Source organism: Argentina silus, assembly GCF_951799395.1.
Source record: "Argentina silus genome assembly, chromosome: 6".
Classification (NCBI taxonomy): Eukaryota; Metazoa; Chordata; class Actinopteri; order Argentiniformes; family Argentinidae; genus Argentina; species Argentina silus.
In genome coordinates this window covers 14,884,757-14,895,652 of record NC_139660.1, presented here as the reverse complement: position 1 = coordinate 14,895,652, position 10,896 = coordinate 14,884,757, and the positions used below count along the sequence as shown (strand labels likewise).

At 41.2% G+C, this 10,896-nt stretch overlaps 2 protein-coding genes across 3 annotated transcripts; both read left to right on the top strand.

The window, feature by feature from the left end:
• The first annotated feature begins 473 nt into the window (after window positions 1-473).
• polr2h (RNA polymerase II, I and III subunit H) lies at window positions 474-2,695 on the top strand. Of its 2 annotated transcripts, none has more exons than XM_083672502.1 (6): window positions 474-503; window positions 1,088-1,180; window positions 1,411-1,494; window positions 1,609-1,702; window positions 1,789-1,872; window positions 2,138-2,695. In XM_083672502.1, the coding sequence occupies exons 2-6, from the start codon at window positions 1,108-1,110 to the stop codon at window positions 2,253-2,255; spliced, it is 453 nt and encodes a 150-aa protein (XP_083528628.1). In that variant the 5' UTR covers window positions 474-503; window positions 1,088-1,107; the 3' UTR covers window positions 2,256-2,695. The 2 variants fall into 2 exon arrangements, with proteins under 2 accessions (XP_083528628.1, XP_083528627.1); XM_083672501.1 differs by having other exon boundaries at window positions 478-650.
• An 866-nt stretch (window positions 2,696-3,561) lies between these two features.
• mfsd8l1 (major facilitator superfamily domain containing 8-like 1) lies at window positions 3,562-10,622 on the top strand. Its single transcript, XM_083671196.1, has 12 exons — window positions 3,562-4,179; window positions 5,916-6,101; window positions 6,368-6,430; window positions 6,647-6,766; window positions 7,122-7,201; window positions 7,421-7,763; window positions 7,986-8,059; window positions 8,185-8,398; window positions 8,586-8,708; window positions 9,005-9,135; window positions 9,298-9,410; window positions 9,591-10,622. Exons 1-11 carry the CDS (start codon window positions 4,104-4,106, stop codon window positions 9,370-9,372), a joined length of 1,485 nt encoding a protein of 494 aa, XP_083527322.1. The 5' UTR covers window positions 3,562-4,103; the 3' UTR covers window positions 9,373-9,410; window positions 9,591-10,622.
• The last annotated feature ends 274 nt before the right edge of the window (window positions 10,623-10,896 follow it).

The following is a 10,896-nucleotide window of genomic DNA, read 5'->3' as shown; positions in this document are numbered from 1 at the left end:
ATATAGGCTGGAAAGTGGGGACAAGTGTCGTAAAGGGAATCAATCAACTGACAGGGAACATATTTTATCCACAATTTATAAAAAGCAATATGATAGAACAGGAAATGTTACACAAAACTGTGTTTACATATTTAACGTAGTCCAGCCATGAAAGAGGTAGGCTACTACCATTTGCACCACAATTGTGCCAAACAAGGATGCTGATGCCACCTCGTGTACATTTGAGAAATTACAGAAAAGAGGCTGAAATGTTTCGGTTTGCAAAACTAAAACTTCGGCTAAAACGCAAATATTTAATGTATTTTATCCAATTATAGCAGCTTGATTAAACCATTCGTCGCCATAAATATCAAGTATTGAGAAGATGAAGACAAAAAGCGCAAAGATTTAACAAAGACATTTCACAACAGCTCCACACGTTACCCACTTCCGATTTATTTGGAATTACACGGAAGTAAATATAGAGTTCGAATGGAAGAGGTCGAGCACATTTTCCTAGCGCGGTACGGTTGACTTTTTTTCTAGCAATGAATGAAATTTGAATGATCCATCTAGATTATTCAGAACAATTTAGTCACGGATCGACTCTTTCCCACAACTATAGCAAAGGAAACGTTAAAAAGATTTAAATAATATTCACTTAAATTGAGGTAAGTGGTGAGAAATACGGCCAGACCCAACTTACTTGGTAGCTAGCTAGCTTGCATTTTTTTAAGTCAACAATAGAACTAATTATGAACGGCATCATCATCAGATTGTTGGTGTCTCAGCTAATATAGCCAGCTGTGTGTCTAATTTCTCGACTGTCAAACTAACGCAGGACACACACACACACACACACACACACACACACACACACACACACACACACACACACACACACACACACACACACACAAATGTACTTGTTGTAAGTCGCTTTGGGTAAAAGCGCCTGCTAAATGTAAAAAATGTAATGTAAATGGATTGATAATGATAATACTTGAACATGAGCAAGTGGTCACACCACACACAGATGGCCAGCTCGCTCTACCTCTGTTGCATGGGAGTTGGAAGTATTAAGAACTCTCTGTGCTTCTTTGACCAGGGTGTTACACCAGGAGAGACATGGCTGGTATTCTGTTTGAGGACATCTTTGACGTGAAGGACATTGACCCTGATGGAATGAAATTTGACAGAGGTGAGAGTTGTTTGTCATAGATCTTGGTAGGCAATGAGAACAGTCTGTCGCTTATTTGAAATGTGAAAGAAATCTGTCGGTATGCAATGTTACCTCTCTCTCTATATATATATATATATATATATATATACACATACACACATACACACACACAGTACCAGTCAAAAGTTTGGACACACCTTCTCATTCAATGGTTTTTCTTTATTTTTTTGTGTGTTGGTCTGTTACAGTTTCTCGTCTACACTGTGAAAGTGAGTCGTTCAAGATGGACCTTATCCTGGATGTGAACATTCAGATCTACCCTGTTGAACTTGGTAAGAAGCACGTCTGTCTGTTTGTGCTGTCTGTCATGTTGTTTATGGAACAAGATTAAGTGTTTCTGTAGCAGCCTGTTTTGATTTCTTATGTATGTTCCTCTCTCTGTCTAGGTGACAAGTTCAGATTGGTAATAGCCAGCACTCTATATGAAGATGGAACTCCAGATGATGGGGAATACAATCCACAAGATGATCGTCCATCCAGGTAGCTGCTATTCTGAATGAATCATGGACTATGTTGATGGCTTGGAATGTTTGAATTTGATCATATTCTTCTGCTTTTCTTTGCAGGGCGGACCAATTTGACTATGTGATGTACGGCAAGGTGTACAAAATTGAGGGTGATGAGACCTCAACGGAAGCAGCTACACGTCTGTGAGTGACATAACCCGTGAATGATACTCATCCCAAAAAAGTTGATTTAGTCAGAATAGGACAGTGGAAGAATGTACTCATCAGTTAACAAAATTCAAAAGAACACACAGCTCTAAGTCTGAGCTCTGTCTAGATTTTCTATCACATTGCGTTCTGAAGTATTACATTTCCGGGCACCCTATGCTTTTGTTCAAATTCCATTTAAGTGTTTGTGTGTGTGTGTGTGTGTGTGTGTGTGTGTGTGTGTGTGTTTGTTTCCCCTCAGCTCTGCCTATGTGTCATACGGAGGTCTTCTGATGAGGTTACAAGGGGATGCAAATAATCTGCATGGGTTTGAAGTGGACTCCAGAGTCTATTTGCTCATGAAGAAACTTGCCTTCTAAACCCCACTGTACCCTCAACGGTTCCTTTGTCCACCTCGCCCATGATGCCTTACTGAACTGAAGACGGCTAGACTCAGATTCTGGATGTAAAGTATGGAGGGGATGTCCATCTCTAAGGATGCTCCAGAAGACATAGAATATGTATTTCTCATTCTTAGTTAATAGTTTCTCCGAAAGAGATGGACTAGAGACAGTAATACAAAGGCACCACAGCAAGTTCCTTCTGCTGCAAAATCATGTAAATAAAGATGTTTGTTTTTAAAAAAAAATATTTGTATGAGTTGGTGATATGTATGACTTTCACTGATGTTGAGCAGTACTATAGTCTTGTGGGCAGCAATATTGCCTGTTTTCTTTTGTTTGTTTTTCTGATGCCATTTATTGTAGGAGAGCCCATATCTGGCCTGGGTTCAGTTACTTATTAAAAAGACAATGATGAAAACCAGTAGATATTGCAGTCCTTGGATTTCTTAACATCCTCTTCCAGTCATCGTGCCTGGAGTCATCATTCTATGTTTGCTTGCATTGCAGTAAACAATGTGGATGCTCTGCAGACAGAAATTGAATTAAATGTTTCCCTGAAAGAGGCAGTGTGCGACATAATTGAAGTCATAGGACCGGGTGGCTGTGATGCGAGCTCTTGGAATAGGAGGACAGAATCACAGGATTTTAACCCATTACTGGATAGTTGTGTATGCAACTTCTCACAGATGTCGTGTACTGTAGGCCTTCCCTTTTCTCACCTGATCAAGCTGTAGGCTGACCTGGTAATGCATTCACAATGATTGTAATAGTGCTGGAAAGGACAATGTGAAAAGAAAATATCCAAGCCAGCACAAATGTGGTTGAATGAAATAGTGTTGTCTTGTAAGAATAGTCATGTTGCTGAGACATTTGTATAAATCACAAATAAGCCGTAGAATAAAAAACTGCCTTTGACCTACATGTTCTCATCTAAGTAGAATCTATTGTGTCGACAGGGTGTGACTTCTATTTATCTGCAGTGAGGTGTGTTTAAAATATGTATTTTATATGGACTGGGAAGAAGGACACATGGTAGGTTTGGACTAGGTTTAGATAATACTTCGCTATTGCTTTCTTAGAGGATAAAACAAAATACTGTACGAAGTCTTATACTTACAGATTTGTTTTGTTATTCTATTATTCTTATGCTAAGAGTCTTATGTAGGGAAAGGGTGGGGTGAGGGTGTATAGCCTGGAACTTATCTGTAATGTTACAGGTTGAAACATTTTCATAAGCCTCCTCTCCTATATGACTGCCGGAAGTGATTGTCGCTGAAATTGCGTGATGCGAAACGATCGTTGTATATATCCTACGGTCACTAACTAATCTGCAGCGCTTCCCCGTCCACCGGCAGCCGCACAAGAGATCTCTATCATTGCTTTATTTTCACAAATCGGATGACAACACTGGATTTTCTGGTAATGTTTGAACTGCTACGACAGCGGCAAAATAGTCATTAGCCCTATTTGAAGAGTGGTGAGTTCAAGAATTACCTGCTCAACGAGTGCGTCGTTGCAGATTTTATACATGGGACAGTGAATTGAAGTCATATCAGAACCGAATTGTTTTGGTCCGCCGAGGGGATGCTTGCTACAATTTTGTTATTTTAAGGAAAAACATGTATCATTAGTGTTTTATTTCTCAACGACAAGGAAAACCCTAGCAAAAATGATCCTGCAATGGAATGTAATTGGACGCACTATCCCCTGGATTATCCTGCCCAGTCCAGACTGCTTGGAATGACGCTCAAGATTACAATTTGATAGCTGAATAATGATTACCATATTAGAAAATATAACTGGACATATGAAATAGGAGGCACAATGGACTATCGACGAAAAAAGAAGCTGACATACTTCACAATTGGACTGATCTTTCTTTTAAGTGGCATCGAATATGGTAAATCTGATTTATTGTACATATTGTAAATAGCGGGATTCAATGACTGACACACGGGCCAAAACTACCGTCAGTACCACCACTGAACTGGGAGCTCAGCTGTCAGTTAGAGAATACCTGTAGGCCTATCTAGTAGACATAGTATTTATCAGAGGTTGCTAATGTTGACAGAGTGCAGAGGTCAAAACGAATCATTAAAGGACCAAACATGGGGTTTGTAAGGTCCCATTGACTCCCTCACCTTTTTTCTTCTCTCATACTACTCATTAACTAATTTCTGCTGGCTTCATGTCACCTGATCTTATGAAGTTCTGGTTCAGGATGCACACTGTCAGTGCTATGCATCATCACCTGTCTGTACTGTAGATTTCGATTAGAATATTTTCGCGAACCACAAAGCAAATTAATGCTACCCGCGGGCCTATAACTTGGATCTAGTTTGCATTATTTCGTAAAAAATAGCTGGGCCAACGCAATTAACATTGTCTCACGTAAGCTATTGCCTCAGACGTGATATTTTATGCCAATAATGACTTAATCTCGAGATCAATGCCCTTGATGGGGAGGGATAGCACCAACTTGAGTTTGACAGGTTTTCACCAAGCAACTCTACAATCCAGGAGAGACTCACTTGCCAACTCATGAAATAATGTAGGAGCCATGGAAACAGTGGACATTGTAACACACACACACACACACACACACACACACACAAACACAGTCAACTCCATCGTTGACCAGCATTTCGCAACAATGAAACCAGTGAGTTGTCCGACATTTTATGACAACCAGTTTAAATCCCGAGTATGTAGTCATACAACTTGTAATTGGTCAGCAATGTCCTTTGTATCTATGGGGTTGGTATGTAGTCTACTCACCATTGAGAAATTGGCCTATACAGCATTCAAGTTCACAGTTTTACCTATTTTCTCACCCTCTGTCTGATTTGAACAAAGTTGATGCAGGTGTTTATTTCAAGACTTGGTACATTAACTACATTAGCACTGGTGGCTACACTAGTTAGCTGTGTAGTCAACACAGTGTGATCACCACTGATCTAATATAAGACATGGATGCCAGTGGAACATTGGTGATTAGCAGTGGCCCATTTGGCAGGCTTCCTTATTCAATCCTTGGGCTGGTGTCCTATGAACCTGAATCACCTGCAATGCTGTTGATGATAATGACTCAGTTTCCTTAGGTTTGGGCCTGGAGTTTCAATGCTGAGAAACTAAAAGAAAATGGTGTCTGTTTCTCTGCTTTTATCATGTGATATTTTGTATAACTATTATGCAAATGCTGTAATGCACATACTGTACCATAACCCTTAACCCATTATCAAAGTTGTTTCTAAGTAGGCCTGCCCTACACAGATTTATACCCTATGTTATTTAATTCCTATCATTCTCTGTTTTTAATCAGAATCTATTAGGTTGTTGCTGAAATTGAAACCCAATTGATTTAACCAGAGCACATAAATTATAATTGAGGGCTCAGAACAAAGACTTATAAGAACACTTAACAGTATCACATTAAAGTATGATCTCTGTGGCTCTGAATTCACCGGGTTAGATAAAATTATGAGTGAGCTTAACTTCATTGATTATTTCATGGCAGTATTTCCAGCTGTAACATGGTTTCTTGGTACAAAATGAGGTAAAAAGTGTGATTTCTTCAGAGCCACAGGTCATGCTAATACTGTATATTACATCCTCTCTCTCCCCTTGTTGTCCTAGCTGTAATCTTGCCCACGATATGGAGGTACCTACAGACCCTGGGGGCGGCGCCCTACTTTCTTGGTCTGGGCCTATCAGCGTTCAGTCTGAGTGGGCTCCTCTCCGGACCACTGTTTGGCCATTGGTCCGATAAGACCCAAACCACCAAGAAGATCATCCTGTTCGCCAACGTCTTTGAGATAGTTGGTAATAGCATTCTCCAGTTGCAAGATAACATGATGGGATATCAGTAGAGCCCAGAACATTTTCTGACCAAGAAAAACTGGGCCCCAGATTTGAGTGCAAACAATGTGTATGAACAATTTGACCTAATCAGCCCTTGGCAATTTTCAGTTGCTGTAATGTTTTTGTATCCTATTAACTAACTGGACATTTGTCTCTCTCTTTCTTTCTTTCTTTCTTTCTTTCTTTCTTTCTTTCTTTCTATTCTCTCTCTCTCACACACACACTAGGTAATTTAATGTATTTCATGGGTTACTCAAAATGGCTTTTGCTCTCCAGCAGGCTAGTGGCAGGTAAGGATACTGAAATAATGAAATAACAATGTTGGGGTTGTGCAGCATGCCATTCATTTGCTTGAATGAGTGAACCTAATGTGTTTGAATGATAATCACATGCACTATCTTACCATATCTATCTTACCATATCTATTTATGTTGTAAATTATGTGGTATTGTATGAACACCATGTTATAGTATTGTGACTGACCTGTGATTTGTCAACTCCCATAGGTATTGGTACAGGTGCTGGCTCATCCATCTTTGGATTCCTGACCCGGAGCACAGCCCCAGAGGATCGCTCCACTGTCTTTGCAGCGGTCATGGCATGCCGACAGGCTGGCCTTCTGATTGGTCAGTGCTGTCTTCTTCCTGTGCCATTGCATAACCTGTGGCCACTTGCTCTGGGTCGAAGCTAAGTAGGATGCTGTGGATGACACTAACCTTAACCCTTACCATTACCATTACCTTTACCCTGACCCTAAGCCTGATCCTGACTCTAACCCTAACACTACCCTTGGCCCTTACCTTAACAGTTTTAAAATCTCAACTTCAATTGGGTGACATCAGTGCTGGGCCGCCCCAAGCACCCCAGTTAGCATCTACCCTTGCTCTTTGTGATGCTCTGTATGTTTGTAACAGAATGTTTCAGAAACGGTTTCTTTCTTTGTAAATGTGTGTGTCATCATTATGTCATCCTCTCACACAGGTCCTGCATTTAACATCTTCCTGAGGCTCTGTGACTTCCGGTTGGGTCCATTTGTGGTCAATAAGTACACTGCACCTGGGGTAAGACCTAAGAACTGAAGGCAAATAATCAGATTGAATTGCATTGTTCATGGAGAATGATTTTCCCTCTGATTACGTTGTTCTCAGGTCATAGTGACATTGTTTTGTCTGATTTCAGGAGATGGCCTGTGGTAGACTTTTCTTGCTTATTTATTGAGACTCAACACATGGTCTGCACATTTCTCTTCCCTATTCTCTCCCTTTCACTTTCCTCCTCAGCTCTTCATGTGCTTGCTGTGGATCCTCCTTCAGCTAGCCGTAGTCTTCATGTACTGGGACATACCACCCCAGGAGACAGGGGAGCACGTGGGGGAGAGCATAGGGGAGGGAGACAGGGTGGTGGGTGAGGTGGACGAGGGAGAAGAAGGGGAGGACGAGGGCAAGCCCCTAATGGGACGGCACGAGCTCCTGGGGTCCTACGGCTCCCTCGTCACACCCGACCCGCCCAGACCCCACCCACCCATCTCCAACGGCAACTTGCCGCACCTCTCCCCTCCCCCCTCCCCCCCGCCAGAGTTAGAGAACGCCTCCAGCCCCCTCAAGAAGTTCAGTATGAGCCGAGGTGGGTGGTGGTGGTCTGGCCGGTTGGTAGTGTTTGAGAAACGCAAAGGAATGTAAAAAATGTACAGCACGTTCAAACATGTTTACATGTCTTATAGGTTGTTAGTGTATGGGGAGGTGTTGGTGTGCGCATTGTATAATAAGTTAAAGGTATGTGATTGTTGTTTTTTAATTCCTGTTTGATTCACAATTTCTCTCTCTCTCTCCCTCTTTCTTTCTGCAGAGTTTCTGAGAGAAGAGGTGGTTGTGCTATTGACTGCTCAGTTTATCACACTCTTTAATCAGACAGCTCTGGAGGTGAGCTCCCCACAAAATAGAGTGCAATGGAGTCAGGAATTATTCTAAGTTTAAAATAAGGGAACTCTGTGACATCATGGTTTTGGGTCTGTAACAACTTGTCTTCATTCTCTGACCCATCACAGACCATGGTGACACCGCTGACCCAGAAGTACTTTAACTTTGGGGAGCTGGAGAACAGCGTGATGTACTGCATCTGCGGGGTGGAGGTAATCGCTGGCTTCCTGTTTGTGCGCTGGCTGAGCAAACGCGTGGCTGAGAGGGTGGTCCTGGCCGTTGGCCTCATCCTCTGTAACATCTCCTGTGTGTGGTGCCTCATCTTCCTGGCCAACCCTCAGGGTGAGAAAGAACAACACTGACGAATGGCTGTCCACACGGCAGCCATTTTGTCTTTTTACATAGGCTTGAGTATTGTAGCAAGGTTGAAAAATGTGTGTAACGTTAAAGAAAGTAGCAAAGACCACATACAACAACTGCATCTCTCTCTCTCTCTCTCTCTCTCTCTCTCTCTTTCTCTCTCTCTCAGGTGGGTTCCCTTGGCAGTTAGCAGAGTTCATTATCGGGGTGTTCCTGCAGGTCTTGGGGCTCCCCTTTGTGGCTGTGGCGCAGGTGTCCCTCTTCTCCAAAGTCACTGCAGAGAAGACCCAAGGTAAGACATAAGCGCCATCTAGTGGACATCGTAGAGCACTACACCTTGTCATGGGGTGGCAGGGAGGGATCCAGCTGTAGAGGTCTAAGCCCGGTGTACTGTCCGAAGGGGCTGCCGTGTCTACTGGTTGTCATAGTTTGCCTTTCGTCAGTTACTAGTTTAGAGTAAATCTTGCCAATATGATTTTTATAATTGATATTAATACCAAATATGAATAGTTATATAGTATTTCTGTGTCCCTGTGGGGTTTTGATGTCCATAACTTTCTTCCTGTGTGTTATTCCTCTCTGCTTTAGGATTCAGTCAGGGAGTTCGTCGCTCCGTGGGGGGTCTAGCTACCATCTTGGGCCCTTTATGGGCGGGGGGGCTGACTGACAACCTCTATGTCATGCTCGGGGTGATGATGGCTCTATTGGCACTGCTCACTGTGAGTAGTGTGTATGTGCATATTTGTTTGTCTACATCTTACATCAGATAGACAAAAACATAAGTTTACCTGGTATGTCCCAGATATTGACACTGACCAGAATAATCAGTTGATCTATGGTTGTCTGAACATTGCTCTAACGTTGAGGTCTCTGTCTCTCAGATCATGTTGTTCTTCTCCTATGATCGCCTGGTGGAACCGAGTGTGGTGGAACATGCAGACAGCTCTGAGGATTGAACATATGGACCGTAGCTGACATGCAAGGGATGTGAAAGGTATGGTTGTCATATTTGTTGTCATATTTCAGATCACTTTTTGCCAGTCATCCTGATACTTATTTGCTATTCAATTTAGTTTAATCATATGATGAGTTAATGAACCAGGTGACGTTGCCTTTATGGATATATAAATATTGTCAAGTTTATTAAAGGGATGCTGTTCTCTTTCTCTGCTAGTGTGAAGTGAGTGGCTCCCGTGGCTCCCGTGGCTGCACCATCTCCCTCTTGGCTCACTGTGGGGCCAGGGGGACCAAAGACTGAGGCGAAGATAAACAAAACAACAAAAACACACCTCACAGCTCCATTTGTGCTTCCTCCTGCTATGATGAGTTCAATTGCCACACACACACACACACACACACACACACACACACACACACACACACACTGTACGAGACTGTACAAGATGAATGTACTTTTCTGGTATATTTCCCATGGAAATATAGTTTTGTATGACAAACGGAAGATTTGCACGCTGAAAATATGGCGTGCGTTATGCACACTAAACACAACTGTATAAAGGTGTGTTCTGTATGAGGTCTGCTCATAACCTTCTTAAATCACTAACACTTTTCATATGATTAAAAACACTGACAGAACCATATGTTTTCACATGCTGTTGTATTATTAGTCAGGTTTTTATAGAATGTGAACAGATCATCTGTTTTGAATTCTAATTAATAATTAAAGTATTTGTGGTAATACCTCATCCTGTCCTTGCTATTTTGGCTGAAATGCGTCATTGTTGGATAGAGGCTCTTGGCCGGAGATACATCGCCTGTAAAAGGAGGCTAGTTTATGTGGAGTTACTGCCTGGAACTACTGGAGCTGAACAAGCAGCCAAAATAAAGGAAAGATATCTTTCGGAAAATTACGGTCTTTTCAAAGAGGGACAGTTAGGGAAAATGCTGGATCACTAATGACCATATTGATATATGATTTACTTTTAGGTTATACTGTTAAGGTGGTTTTGTAACTTACTTGTAAAGATTAATTCAATATCATGCCCTTGCAAGTTGCTATTAGCTACATTTTTTTTTTGCAATTGAGATCATTTATTTATTATTTATTTGTAATTTTGTCAGTACCTAACATGTTCAATAACCACATAGTTAATTCTGTTCCCATACATGAGCAAACCATTTTTATTCAACATCATGTTCTTGTTTTGTCAAAGAAACACTTAATAAACTTTATAACCCCCATATATATTTTTTGTGTTTTCTGTCTTTTTTTGTGTGTTATTTCTGTGTGTAAATTCAAAGGTGCATATGGTCGAAGACTTAATCATATCATAAATCAATAATTTGGTCAGTATTTCTCTGTCCTCAAATTTCCACTGCTCATTTCATGCAGTTATTTCTGGAAATAAGTTATTGGAGAATTTAAAATGTATATTGGATTTTTTTTCTTTTTTTTCCGTTAATTATTATCAAATATAGATTATGCAGAAATTAATATGAAATTATATATATATACCATT